The 15318-nt window shown below is 40.5% G+C and overlaps 1 protein-coding gene across 3 annotated transcripts in view; it reads right to left on the reverse strand.

The window, feature by feature from the left end:
* Window positions 1-2289: 2289 nt before the first annotated feature.
* SLC8A1 (solute carrier family 8 member A1) overlaps window positions 2290-15318 on the reverse strand; it is a 288242-nt gene continuing 275213 nt past the window's right edge. For all 3 annotated transcript variants that reach the window (XM_063078337.1, XM_063078336.1, XM_063078334.1), the window contains one exon: window positions 2290-2666. In XM_063078337.1, coding sequence (XP_062934407.1) covers window positions 2290-2666 — 377 coding nt within the window. The remainder of the gene's footprint in view (window positions 2667-15318) is intronic.

Below are 15318 nucleotides of genomic sequence, written 5' to 3' on the forward strand. Positions count from 1 at the left end.
AATGTGTTTATGTTAAAAGTGTTTCATGACTGTGTTTTTCCTTGCAAGATAAAACTGTTTCCATATGGCTGTTAACTTTTACTCATGGAAATAGCAATCACATTAACTCCAACCTCCCTGAGAGCAGGGATCTGGGCTGTCTTGGTCATGGTTTAGTCACCAGGAGGTAGCATACTACCTAGCAGATTGAGTGGGCAACCAGCATTTAATTTATTCATTCAATCACAAAATGTTTATTAAATGATGAACGACATGATATCTAAGGGGAAGAAGAGAAAATAAGTCTCAACAGCTTTTATTTCTTAAATATCTCTGAATCAATACAGAGGGCCAGGGATGTTTCCAGCCTGGGATTCTTTACAGATGGAGAAGTTTCTGAGAGGTGACCAAAGTCATCCCATTTTTCCTCATTAGTAGACTCACTGCTTTGGAATGTTGGGTTTACCCACGTTCTTTGGTATTTTGAAAGAGAAAGAGCCATTCCTTTTAAAGGGTTAAAAACCTCCCAGTGCAGTCCTGCTGGGAGTCACTAATCTCATTGAATCACCTTCTGTGTAGTCATAAGTAGAGGAGACTTACTTTTAAAGGCCCACCGGTCACCCTGGCTTCTTTCCTACTCAGGAATTACTAATATAATGAGAGGGGCCTGCACTGAATGGTGAAAGAAACAGGGCTCAAAATAGCCTTCTACATAAAAAAATAAAGTGAACAAACCAGCACTATCTACCATCTGTGCCAGACAGAGCAGATGTGAAATAAATACTTTGGGGAAAGGGGTGTTATGGGAATGGCGGTTCTGAAAACCCAGGCACATCTAGCACATCCACTTCTGTACAACGTCTTTCTCCCTGGCCTTCCTGAATTAGTGAATGATTCTTAGAGGCCTCTGATGTATTCCATATGGCTAATTTTCCATGAAGATCTTCATAGTTTGCCTGCTATCCTTTTAGCAACTTTAACTTCACCTCATATGACAGTTATTGCTTCTTAGAAAAGAATGTGCAGATCCATGAACAATAAGCCATTTTCTCTTTTTATCCCTAGTAATAATCAAATTCAATAACAACACAAAAGTAACAACTCAGGCGAAAAGAAAACTCACTTATGTCTTCAATGTCCAATCAACGTTGCCGAATGGGAGAACAGTATTTGCTATACTCTACTATCTACAGATACGCTTTGTTTTATTGATTTTTCATCCATGCACTGTGTAACAGGCATCACAACAACATTCCCAAACAGGCACATGAGGAAGGAGCACATGTTCAGTCATGACTGGAACAGGATTGTGCAAGCCATGGATGCCTTCGAAAATAAAACTGACGGACAATCCCAGGCAACGGCGACATGGGACTGGGACACATTGATGCAAATGGAAAAGGATGATGTGCTTTTTGAATGGGGTTGTTCTTCCTGTTTGTAGGGGATGGGAAGGTGGGCAGGAGGAGGAGGGTTGGGACAGCGGGGGTCAGCTGGGCTGGAATGCTAGAAGAAGGGCCTTGCTAATCACAGTCTAGAGCTGAAGAGATAAGAAATAAAAGATTGTGCATGTTCCCGGGAATCTAGGCACATTATCCCTGTACCTGTTGAACAAGAGTGCCAGGCATTGCATCCCTAAATATCAGGCTGTATCTAGAACCGTCACTTTTCCTGGTTTCATTCCAGCTCCTGTGCTTCTTCTTGGAGGCAGCTTCACCTCTGCTCACGTTCCAGAGACAAGCATGAAATTTGGTAATATGGTGAAGACATGCTTCTTTCTTCTTTCATGCCCAGATCGTTTCTTAACCCAAAATAATTTTTAAAGTATTTGGGGGAGGTGAAGAGAATCTTCATGATTTAAATTTTCACCAAAAACCCATTTCCATTTGGATGGGTCATCACCTCCCACAAAGAGAAGCAAAAACCCTGACCCTCTCGACAGAAGAAAATAAAACAAAAAATAAAAGCCAAACATTAACCACCTCCCTGACCTCACTGAAAACAAAATCAAAAACAAGAAAACAAATCAAAGCCTTAATGATATATGAACCTGGAGAGAGTACAGCCCTTCTCGGCCAAGCTGCAAAAATGGCCCTGCCTCCATGCCTTGTTCAACGTGATGATGCCCCTGGGAATGGGAGGTGATGCTTTCTTACTTCGGCCCTAGTACAGTATGCTCTTGAAGCTGGATTCCATCAGCAGGTGAGTGAACATGACAAATGCCAGTTTCCTCTGTTCGTTATACATAATTTTTTATGTATATATATGTATATATATATATATATAAATTTACTATATCTGATTGTTCCTTTAGAAGCCTTCTATGTGGCAGTAGGCCTCCAGGGAGGAGAAGAAAATGTACAAGAGCCACAGGAGCACAAAGAGGCAGGATGTGAGGAGCTTGGCAGTCCGGGGCCCACCCAGCTCACCTCCAATTTCTGGCCTCCGCCGATACAGCAGCACCCCCACATTGATGAAAGCAAATATGGTGAAGAGAGTGACAGAGAAAGCTAGTGTGCCAGGGGACACTTTGAACTGTTCCCCATTGGCCGCGTGGTAGATGGCAGCGATGGACCAGGCCACACCGATTCCCAGGAAGACATTCACCGCGTTGCTGCCAGTGACGTTACCTATGGAGGCGTCTGCATACTGGTCCTGGGTGGCTGCCACTTTGCTGGCAAATGTGTCTGCAGAGGAAGAAGAAAAAGGCAATGAGACTCAACCTTTTAATGTCTGTGGAGTGCTGGAAGCTTCAGCTGTGTATTCTAGAATCAAACCCTGGATATAAATCAAATGACCAAGAGTGAGCTCTGATGTTCCTTTGAATCAGAGTCCTGTGGTCAAAAGAACAGGATCCAGGTATTGGGAGTTAAGGGTGTAGTGCTGGCGGTGTTACTGACCGAGAAAGTGATCTTAGTCAAGTTCTTTACCCACAGATACCACAGTTCTTTGTAATACTGATCTTGCAGGTCAGCATTTTTTGGAGTAATCCCAGCCCATCTCCGTTAGAATCAAGTGAGGTCTTTCTAAAGAGTGAATATTACAAGGCTCCATCCTTTTGTGCGGGGTCATGATCACTGGGGCCCAGGAATCTATTTGAACAATATCCCAAAAGATTCTAGTTCATTATCAGTTGAAAAATGGCTGCTGGAGGGTATTACTGAAAGATGCTGTATCAGCAGCTGTAGTTTACCCGTGAGAAAGTTAAGGCGTGGAGAGATATTTCCAAAGATTTGAGAGCAAGTCAATAGCAGAACTGAAAAGAACTGAATTGGGACAATAGCTGTGCCTAGAGCCTTATGAATAAGAAAGCAGATTCATGCACATGATTGCACTGACTGTGATAACGATTCTTTGAGGTGAGGACTCTAGGCTTAGAGATGATACGTGATGGGCACTTGAGCTCCAGCCTCCTCTCTTCAATGCTAATGTTTTCTCATTGTGCTATCTTACCTTGCACTGTGCCATGGGGACCAATGACCATCCTCAAAGCTCTCAGTTCACCAATAATTCTAAATGCATCTTTTTCTGATAACAGGAAGGTCATGGTCCACAAAAGCTGGTTGAACAACAGTAACTTAGGCTTCTTGATGAGCAGAACACAGGGGTTCAGAGCGTGTGTGAGCTAGAGGGTTTTAAACCCTGCCTTCACAACTGACCGTGTGACCCTGGGCAGAGTACTTAACCTCTCTAAGCCTCAATACCCTAATCTGGGAAATGGGAATAGTGATTTACACTTCAGATTGCCGTTGTTAAGTTGAAATATTACACGTAAAATGCTTTTTATGTTTCTTGGCAAAAAGTTAAGAGTAGGTCTTTTTGTTGTTTTAAGGCAATGCAAACAGAGCAGTCTAGATTAGTTTAAAAGGTGGGGTGGGATCTGAAATAGCTCCCTTCACTAAACATGTAAACAAAACTTGCAAGATACTTGATTTATTGTCTATATGATGCCTAGTTACCGACATCAAAGTCCTTTCAGCTACCATTGCAAAATACCTTGCATAGTAGGTTTATAGTAGATGCTAATAACTGTCAAATTGAACTCACATTTGTAAAGGCAGTAACAGCGAGTATTATATGACTACAAGGTGTTGTGTCATCTGCTCTGGTCCTCCTGAGGTCCCTGGCATGCTCTGACCATGCATGTAGTTGTATGATACCTGGACTATTTTCTCCCTTCCGTCGCTATTCTGTTGCCACCATATTTCCTCAGTAACTCTACTCTGGGGATGATACATAAAGCATGTAAGTTTATATCAGCTCACAGTGTCATGTTTTACAATGGATAAGAGGTTATTTGGGCTGCCCAGAGGCTACTGCATTTGCAGTATCACATTCTTTCTGAAAGGGAAGTGGTCACCCTGAAGGCCTGTCTCATTGATTCTAACCTCTGTCTGTGATGGAAAGCATGTTTGATTACTATTTCATAATTCAACAAACCAAGGCAAACACTGCTTATTTTATGCCAGGCACTATGCTACACAGGTTACATGTACATTCTTACCCAGCACTCTCACAAGCCTTATTATAATTTGGGCAACTGTGATGTTGGGACTGTATACCTCTTGGACAGGGTCTTTGTCAGCAGAATGAGAATTTTTAAACTAAGTCTTTTGATTTCAGAGCCCATTCTTTGTCTACACCACGCTGCCCCTCCCAAGAAGGTGTCAGTTCATTTTGGGTTGCCCTATTCCTCCCACTCAGAAACTGAAGCAGGTTCTCACCAAACGTTCTTTCCTATGTCAGGAGAACAAAGCCTGAAGGCGGTAGAGGCAGTTTGCTAATCCCCCTCCTGGATTTGTGCTGCTTTGTGCCTTCATGGTCACATATTGCAGCCCAATCAGGATATCGAAGTGACTGGTGTGTAAAGGAAAGGGAGACAAATCTTAATGGTCTCTTGCACTTCATTATTAAGAGTTATTAGACGCTGCTGTAGTAGCACCCCCCAAAAAAATGAAGTCATTTTGCTTTTTTTTTTCAAGGACAGGCAGTGGACCAAGGAAAGTAAAGGAACAAGAGTCCAAGGCAGGAGAAAGCAGCTTACCTACAGCCCAGCTGCTGCGGAGGAACACCTGAGATGTTATTCTGAGCTGAAATGGCTGCTAGCACCAGCTGGTGGTGAACAGATGGCCATGATAGGTGGGACAGTTGGGGGAGGGGAGTATTCCCTTCTTATGCTGCAGGGACAGGTGACCTGCTGCTGTTCCACAGCACACACCTGCTTACCTCCCCTGGCACGTGGTGCATGGCACATGGACTCCCTGGGTGCCCCATCTCCACTCAGAAACCCTGGGCTTTCTGGATGGCACTTCTGCTGCTGTACCAGAAGGGAAGGAGACATAAAACCAAAGATTCCTGGGTCCGGGGACTCTGAACACCCAAACCAGTCCTTTTGGTTGAAGTGGAGGACATACCTGGGTCTGCAGTAGTTTCCTCTCCCTCAAGCCATTTTTTAAATAGCCTATTAATGTGAATATTACATGATAATTCTGATTGTAGTAATAGGTTCCTGTTTTCAAATACCTTTCTCTGGATTTTCTAAAAATTAGTAGCCAAAGTGTCTAGCTCATCACATAAATGAAATGTGTTTGTGGCCTCTTTCAGTCTGGTAGGTTTTATTTACCTGGGTTATAAATCAGGCTTTTGGTCTATATTTTCAGTTCCAAAGCTACGTAAGAAAAATGGTTTAAGGACACATGCAATTCCAAACCATTAACCTTTGCGCCAACAGAGATATCTCTGTTTTCCAAATGGAGTGCAACAGATTGTCCCCAAATTACTTTCGATTGCTACCTTACTGCTTAGTGCACAGAGCAACACATCACATACCATACGTTAGGTGCTGCCAAGCCGTACCCTGATCACTACGTCTGTACCTGCCTCTGGCTGAACAAGGCAAATGTCATTCCCCAAAGTAAAATCCGAGAAATAACTACTGCCTTTGTCTCAAGGGGAATGTAATCTTATTCAGAGCTTGGTTCATTGAATACAAATATATATAAATCAGATTTCCAATGTGATTGGCATAAATTAAGATATGTTGACAATAATATATATGTGTTTTCCTACATATTTACCGCAGGCCCAGGTTTCTAAAAGGATTTTTTGCTATTTACTCCCAGCCTGAATTCTGATAAATTTTACATTAGTTGTACAGTTTTACTCATTTGGTTCTGTCTCCTTGGTACATGTGAATATACCTTTAAGAGGGCAGATTTGTTTGGGAAGCAGTATGGCTGGAATTGAACCACACATCATCAAGTCAGGACATAACTGTTCTCTGCAGACCTGCCTCAAGTTCACTGTATAAAATAACCCTGGCCAAGTCATTTGGTCAATATGCAAGAATAGTCCAACACCCTTTCCTCCAGAAATTATTTTTTGCCTGCAATTACTCAAACTTTATAGCTACATATAGACCAAGCCTTAAATATCTCTTTTGTAAAAGGGGCCATTCTTCAAATTGTGTAGGTCAGACATAGGGTTTACATATTATCTAGAGCAAGGGTTTCACTCCAGATAGTTCATCTTATTCTTGACTCTTAACACGCTTAGTGGGCCAGCTGTTCAGCTCTCAAGTGATTTGTGCTCAGGAACTGACAGTGGTGGTGATTTTTTAACTGGAGTCCGGCCTGGTTTTGGAGGTCCAGTTGCTTTCCCCCAGCATGTATGAATTGCTGCCAATTAAAGAGCCAGCCAGGCTGTACAGAGCTTCCTGGCACAGGAGTGGAAGAGCCTCCCCAAGGAGAAACTCTTGGCTTTTCTGACTATCTCTTGTTTTGGGGACAGTCACTTCACTATTTTAGGCTTTGGTTGTCTCATACAAAAATGAAGAATTTAGATTAGAATATCTAAGACTCTCTCTAACTTTATTGTTTAGGTGGTGCACAGAACACACCAAAACACTAAATTCATATGTGACTTTCTTTCTGTAGTAGGAATTTGTACATGACCACTCTTCTTCATTAGAATTGACTAAAAATAATAAATGTCTTTTCATTTTAAAGAGTAAATTACTTAAATGAAATATTTGAAGATCCTAGGAAGATCTCAAGACCTGAAGATATTGCTATTGATCAAACTGTGGCAATATTTATGAAATTAAACCACACAGCACAGTCATTTACCTTTTAAAATTAGGTAAGAAATTTTGGCAAAATTATTGACTTCCAATCGCTTTGACTGGCCATCCATTTATAAGAGTGAAGCCATTGTATAAATGGTGGCAGAGATGACTGTGTTTCAAAGGCTCTGTCTAATGTCAAGGAAGTTTGCACACCAAGAGCATGAGAAACACCTGGAGAGCTTTGTTTAAAAAAAAAGGTAGATTTGGGGCTGCATTCTAGACCCACTTAATCAAACTCTCTGTGGAAGCGCTACAGTAATATGCACAAATACCTTAGTTCATTCTTGTATATGCCAGGGTTGAGAACCACAGCTCTAAGACAAGGAAATGGGAGATACTTCTCCAATTGCTCACAGTTTCAGGGCCTTGCTGGGAGGAATAGATGTTTGAGTTTCAGGGAAGCAGCTAATCAGGGAGAAGTAAGGAGCAGGTAATTTCTTTTAAAGACCTTGATACCCTCAGATATAGTGGTCATTTTGCTCATAAAATGGCTTGGGTGGGCTTCGCGGAGGTGTGGGGTGGCTTGATTGTAGCTCCTTCCACTGTCAAGTTATGCTGTATTCTTATTTTATTGTTTTTAAGCTCAGTTCCAGCATGGCTACCCTGAAAGGCCAATGGAAGGGGAAAATTACCTAAATTAGTTGAATTCTGTCTGCTCTACTTACCAGGTAGGAAGCTTATCTACTTCATAGGGTTTTGAAGGGAATGAGTTCACATAAATGGCACTCAGAACAGGTCCTGGCACATAATGAGCACTCAATATCCTTAGCTCTTTTTGTAATACCACAGAGCCAGATCCTAAGAGAATCTGTAAGTGGTAGGGAATTCTTACTTATGTTAATGATGCTGAAATTTTGGGGAGCCTTTAAAAAGACTTACTAACTTTACAATCCTATGTCTTTAAAAATGTGATAGAGCATAAAATATTCTTAAAAAATCAGAGGTTCTTATTTTACTTTGAAAAATTTACATATTCTAAGTTATAAGGAGACGTTAGAGATTTTCTGGTTTAAGGCCCTAATCTTTCTAGGGCTGTCAGGCAAGCATCTTTGCTTAAACAATGCATATATTCCTTTCACTCTATTCTTTCCTCCCTTCTACGCATTCTTCCATCTTGCTCTTTTAGAATTCAAACAGAAATATTGCTTATTTATGTAATAATTCTTCTGCTGTCACTGAGGACCTTAAACAAGCTTTCATCTTGAGTTGTGATATTTATTGGCCCAGGTAAATATGAAAACCACACTCCCCACACATACTCACTTCTCTGGTCATGTGAAAAGAATCCTCATTTGGCTTCCAAGTGAGGTTCAAGAGATCAGGGAATTACTGATGTTTGAATGCTAATGACCAGTTAGGAAAGGAGTTGTAAAAACTGAAAAAGGGAAAAACACTTAAAATTTCTGCCCATAAAAGTTGTTCCTGAAGAGAGTGAAAAAGAAATGGAGACAGTGACATGACCTATTTTTCAAAGAGAAGCAAACAGAGGTAAGTAAAAAAGCTTAAGAGGACCCATGTTGACAAGATCAGAGCACCTGCTTCTTGTCATTTTTATCCCAGGTACAAATCACAATCATCTGGACAACTTTCAGAAATGCCAGTTTGCTAGCCCCACCCCAAGTTCTGCTTAACTGGTCTGAGATGTGGCCAGAGCATTGGTATTTTTTAAAGCTCTCCCAACCAGACTGAGACCCACTAACTAACCACTCACAGCCCTGCTGTCCTCATCCCTGTAAGGACAGAGGCATCTCCTCCAGATTAGCCAAGGTGATGATGTATAGAATGGTTCTGACACATAGATCAAAAAAACCATAATCCCAAAACAATCATTTTTGTTATCATATAAATTATTTTTCATTTTTATATATTAACTTGAATGTCTGCACTTTGCAGAGGTACTTGTGGGGTTTAGTTTTTCTATTACGTATCTGAAACACTGCTATGTTTTAAGTTCAAAGAAAGAGATTAATACTCATTAAAAGAGAAAAGTAATGAGGTTTATTTTTCAGGAAACACAAGTCAGAGAAGAAAATGAGCACAGACCAACAGTGCTGTATGATCTGCTTTCCAGACTGTAATTTGGTACCTGTTCTCAAAAGAGAATGGTAATGCTCCACTCTTCAACACACCTAGCATAGGATTATTTTTTAGTGTGATGTTTACAAATGCCCAAGAAAAGACCCAAGGTTCCCCTCCCTTGTTCATACCCATAGGTTCATAGGTTTGATAATATTTGCTAAAAGCCCTGGGTCTAATTCTTTGATGTCAATAAAAACATTCTAAGCCTTTTGAAAAACGGACAGTTTATCGGAGATGAGAATTATTTTATTTAATTGCTTGGTCACTCCCTCCACCCTCGTTCCTGGAAGAAGCCCCAAGCAAACTAGCTGGATGTAAAGAAAAGAAGCAGTATTCTGTCCTGGTTGTTTCTTGAGACCTGGGTCAATTTGCTTTTGAGGTGGACCAGATTATTTGTGCTCAGCAGATTTCACACCTTCACTTCAGGAGAACTGCTTATTTACTTCCAAAAATAAGGGGTATAAAGTTGACTGGTTTAAGAGAAGTATCCTGGTTCTGGCCAAACCTGGTAGACAGGCAGCTGGATGATGACTATGGCATTCCCAGTTGGTTCTGCCTGGCATGGACAGACCTAGTAAACTGAGGCCAATGTAAGTGGCTAATTTGGTCACGTGAGTCTTTTACTCTGTGTGTAGCCACTATTATTATTGAGGAATGTTGGTCCTAATAATGTGGCTTATATACTGCATCCAGTCATGGTAGCAAAGAGCCTAAGCTATGGGGCAAGACCTACTTCTAGTTTTATTTGCCATGCACTGACTATGTAACCTTGGGATCATTAACCTCTCTAAGCCTCTGATACCTCATCTGTAAAACAGGGGAAATAAAAGTACCCATTTATATGGCTGTTAAGGTGATTAAAAGAAGTAGTGCAAAAAGGCTTAGCATGGTGCCTGGCGATTTGTAGGTGCACAACAAATGTTACCTATTATTATTCTTTGTTCCAGTGATAACAAAGGATAGGATATGTTGATGATATTAAAATGTTTTATTATGGATTCCTTCAGGTGATTTAGGTTAATAGATTTTATGTAGGATTATGGGAGAATGGGGTTCTGTCCTTGATGTCCAGAAATGACAGTGGTGATAAGGACAGTAATGAACATTTATTGAGGCTTACTAGGCTAAGCGCTATATGTGGATTCTTATTTAATCCACAAAACAACCCTATAAGGTATATACTACTACTAGTGCCGTATTATAGATGCAAAACTAAAGCCTAGAGTATAAGAAAGTTGCCCAAAGTTATACAGCCAGTAAGAGGTGAAGCTAGGATTCAGACCAGAGAGTGTGATCCTAACTGGAGTCCAGTGTTCTTAGCCACAAGTACGTGGGGAGATGACAAGGACTAGATGACTGACACATCTTAAATTTGAAAATGAATAAGGGTTCAAGGAAAATATCAAGAAGCGTCATCATATTTAACTCCAGTCACAACTACACAGTGTTAAAACAGTTGATCATTTGAAAGAAAGTGAACAAAATCATTCTATGTAGAAACATCAGCCTGACTGCTTCAGCAAAATATTATATTGGTATGGATAAAAGATTAAGTAGGGTCTACTTTTGTGGGAGACCCCTCATTCTTCTAGAAGAATAATGGAGATCATTGACTGACAAAGTAATTTTTTTGATTCCTGAAGTTCCTACCTTCTCCTAGTATTACATTTACACTGTTTTTATAGTACATAGCAGTGGGCTTGAAAAATCTTGCTTGTAAATAATATCAAGTTTTTGATATCTTCAGTTTTGCGCCATGATCCTATTACTCTCATAATAAACCTTTATTTTAATAATGCCGTGTCCATGAGGACAAAAAATTGGTAAGATGGAGTCAAGCAAAGCAACATTTAGCTAATTTTGAGAAGGAAAAAAAGCGAGGGCAGATTTGAGGCTAAACAAATAGCTGAAGTAATTGTCATTTTCCTATGCCAGTTGGTTTGTGATTACATAGATACAACTCCCTTTTTCTCTCTCCTTACACTTGAAGCCTGGATCTTTCTTCTATGCTTTGTTTTATTTCTGGAACATCTATCTATCTCTTATCCAAATATTCTGAAATTCTCTTCCCTTTCTTTCAAGTCCTACTTTAGAGATGGTAAATCCATAGGTGCCCTACGTCTTGCTAGAGCTAGAGATAGCTGAAAACGGTCAGTTAGAAAATCATACTATAACTTGGAGAAAAAAACAAAGAAAACCAAAACCCTCACTCTCACCTGGGATAGCCTTAATGGGTTATGAGTGAACTTCCCTGTCAGCAGGATTAGACTGATGCGATTCTAAGTCTATTGATCTAGATAATATACTGAAGACACCCAGCATATGCCTCGCCCTATGCATAGTTACCCAGTTATTTATTCCACACAGACATTCTCTTTTTGAAGGGATTGCTTTGTGCATTATAAGTTCAAAAAGACATGAACACAATTAAAAGGAGACAAAAGGGTGCAACTCAATAAACAGAAAAGGTCACTGCATACAATCTCAATCCAGGACTGGAGGCAGCAGGTGACACTTGAGGACAGGTGAGACTTGAGGGGGTTCTGAAAAGTTCTGAGAGCTTGCCCATTTTGTCTCCCACCTTGCTGTGATTTGGTGTGAAATTCTCCCCCCCAATAGTTTGTTCCTATGAATTAATCATATGACGCAAAAAATCATATGTGTCTATCAAATTTCTTGAAAGTCCACGAACTCTTTGGCTCAGCAATTCTGCTTCTGGGGATTTAGAAATAATTTTACAGGCATACAAGTTTAGTAGGGGATTAGTCAGGAGGGAGTTTTTATGTTAGAGAAAAATTAGAAACAATTGAATTGTCCATTATTTTTAATAATTTGCAATTTCATATAACGTAATATTATAGAACTGTTAAAATCATGATGTAAAGGTACACTAAAAAAAATGTTCATGACACACTGCTGAGAAAGCAGGTTATGTAACCATGCCTAGTAACAGCTTATTAAAAGGTATGGGTAAGGGCCAGCCCCGTGGCTCACTCAGGAGAGTGCGGCGCTGGTAGCGCCAAGGCCACGGGTTCGGATCCTATATAGGGATGGCCGGTGTGCTCACTGGCTGAGCGTGGTGCAGACCACACTGTGCTGAGGGTTACGATCCCCTTACCGGCCAAAAAAAAAAAAAAAAAAAAAAAGGATGGGTAAGTATATAACTGTCTACACATTTTTATGCAATTTATTTAAATGTACCAGGATTTTAAAATTTGAAAGATAGATTCAAGAATGCAAATGGATGGTGAGATGCAGAATTTCTTTTCACTGTTTGCTTATTCACAGTTTCTATTTTATTTACAAAGAGCATGGATAATTTATTACTTGTGTTATTAAAAACTAATAAATTTACATTAAAAATACTCTCAAATAAATAATAAGGTCTGTCTGGGAAGGGACAGAGGGTTGAATTTTGACCTTTTTCTGGTCCTTTTGGGTATTTCAGTCATTATCTTGGGCAGATCCTAGACAGAAAGCATCATATACACTATATACAGAGCAGGTGGGTGGAAGAGATGAAGAGGAGATATCCCGACCATCAGGGACTTGTCTGGAGACCAGGGTCAGGAAGGTGCCCAGGACAGACCACAGAGTGGATCAAGAATCATAAAAAATATCCTCACCCACTATGAAAGTTTGTCCAAGACCAGCTGTGAAGAGAAGATGTTTCTGTGTCTTAATTTCCTTCCAACTACTCCTGTCAAGCAGTGATGGGTTGCAGAGCAGCACCAAAGTCCTCTCTTCCTTTCAGACTATGTGTTACAGCTACATTAAATTGTATTTTCTAACAGTATGCTTTATTGACTTCAATTCATCAAGTTGTTTTGCATATTCACTTGATCTGAAAAATACTTTTCACGGGCTTGTTAAGAGACTTGTACCCTTGAGATGTTTGGGAAGGGAATGTAATACCCACATGTCTTTCTTCACTGGTACTTGGGCTCTTACTAGATACGTAATTTGTAACTTAACAACCAGAAAATAAGCTTAGAGCTCTCCCAAGCTGCCAAGAGTGTGCAGTGAGGCTGAGCTGGCATGTGGGTTTCTCCTGGTCTCTCTCCCAGGCACCTAGTACACTCCTCATAGATACTTAATAAATGTCTTTTGAAAAAAAGCTCTTAGTTTTACATTCTTATAATTTTTAGAGCAGGTCCATGGATGTTTACTATTTGCTGTTCCTGACAATTCAGAGGTAGGAGGCGGGTGGGAATAGCCACCCTCAGCCCCATTTTTTCAGGGGAGGAAACGGAAGCTCCTTAGGGGTTGGTTGGACATGAGTGCAGGAAGCGGGATCAGAATCCACTTCCTGTGATTGCTGGTGTCCAAGTCCTCATGCTCCCTGGCTCATTTCCAGGATCCTTCATCAACCTGCCAGATATTACTGTACGCTGCGAACCTGGTAACACATCTATGTCGCCTACCTCCCAGGGCTACTGTGGGTATCAAAGAGATAACTTATACAAATGCACTCTTCAAGCAATGAAGCTATGCAAATGAGTTACTACTGAAACAATTTTGTGTTAAATGCAAATGTTCTGCCCTCATGAGACCATCATTCATCATTGATGGCTCAGGGTGATCATTTGTTGGATAGTCCAAAGTCATATTAACCCAGAATATTTAGATTGGGGGCAGTAAGGGTATTGGGGAGAAAATTCCAGGACACTGGGGTACTATCTGGTGAGAGCATATGTGGTAGGGGGTGACATGAAAGTACCAGCCACCAAAGACAGAAGGAAAGCACCAAATAATTCAAATAACTCAAGGGCATTATTTGAAGTGAGAGGCCAAGAAAAAGTAACACTTTTTTCACAGTTTCTAAGACTAGACCTGCCTGGAGAAATCTTTAGGGGGAGAAACAAAGGACTGAAGTATAATTTGCCAAAGATTACTGATGCAAGGAGTCAAATCACCCTAGGAAAACTCTCCCCTCCCAACCCACATAAACGCTTTCTATTTCATGCTGCTACCATCCTGTTTTATTTTCTTCCCAACAGTGTTCATCTTCATTTCTATCTGAATGTTGATCACATTTTTAAGTACCAGTCTCCTCCCACTGGAGTATGAGCTCCATGGGATTAGACATACCATGTGTCTGTTTATCCCTCTACCTTCACCATGTCAAACAGTACCCAGTACATAGTGGATGATTATTAAATATTCATTAAATATCTGTAGAATGAATGAATGAAAAGGAATGAAGAATGGCTCTGAAGCCTACGCCTTGCCACTGGATCACACTGCTTCCTTTGTTTTAATTCTTTTCAAATGGTATTCCTCTCCTTTTTAATGCCTTTAGGACTAATGCGGAAGGAAGAACACTTGAATATTTGATGACCAAGAATGCTGTAGTGCTTCAGAGATTCAGTTTGAGCTTTCTAGTTAGCTATTGGCATTGTCAGAACAGAACAGTTTTTCATTCGGAGTATTTCTGTCACTAATATTCCACTGTCGATTCAGTTTGGATGTAGCAGCTGTAGATCAGGCTTAATCCTTACCCTCAAGACAAGAATAGCTGATGTGGCAGAAGTTATTGATGTCAGGTTCTGCCTGGTTTGCCCCTTTTCTCCCTAAATGTAAGACTCCATAAACACAGAGGAAAGGGCAGGCAGCATCTCTGAGGATGGCTAGTGCTGCCTCAGACTAAGTCTGATTCCCCTCGGGCAACCTGAGCTGCAGTCCTCTAGTTTGACAAGTGAGTTAGTTTTGGGGTTCTGGTTTACCATATTTCAGCCATCTGAAGTCTCACCATATATACAGTCCTTCAGAGAAGGACATTTTCATAATCATTTCACACATTTATGGTTATTTGTTGTTTTGCAAGTGTAACTTGGGAATGACAAGCTATAATTAGTCCTCTGCTGGGCCTATTTGTGGACCCCAGTGGGGATCATTTTAGTTTGGAACTGCAGCAAGTCTTCTTGTCTCAACCCACGATTTTTTACACTGATAACCTAATAATAGCTTACAATTTATGGAGGGCCATGCCAAAAAGCCCCCCTGGGTTCCAGAGAGGAGGAAAAAGAAAACAAACACAACACATAATTTCCTGTTTGTAAATAATAGAACCAAAATAAGCTATTTTCTCCTTGTGCACAAAATATAGAATTTATATGTGCTGAGCTAAACCA

The sequence above is a fragment of the Cynocephalus volans genome, chromosome 14, assembly GCF_027409185.1.
Source record: "Cynocephalus volans isolate mCynVol1 chromosome 14, mCynVol1.pri, whole genome shotgun sequence".
Lineage (NCBI taxonomy): Eukaryota > Metazoa > Chordata > Mammalia > Dermoptera > Cynocephalidae > Cynocephalus > Cynocephalus volans.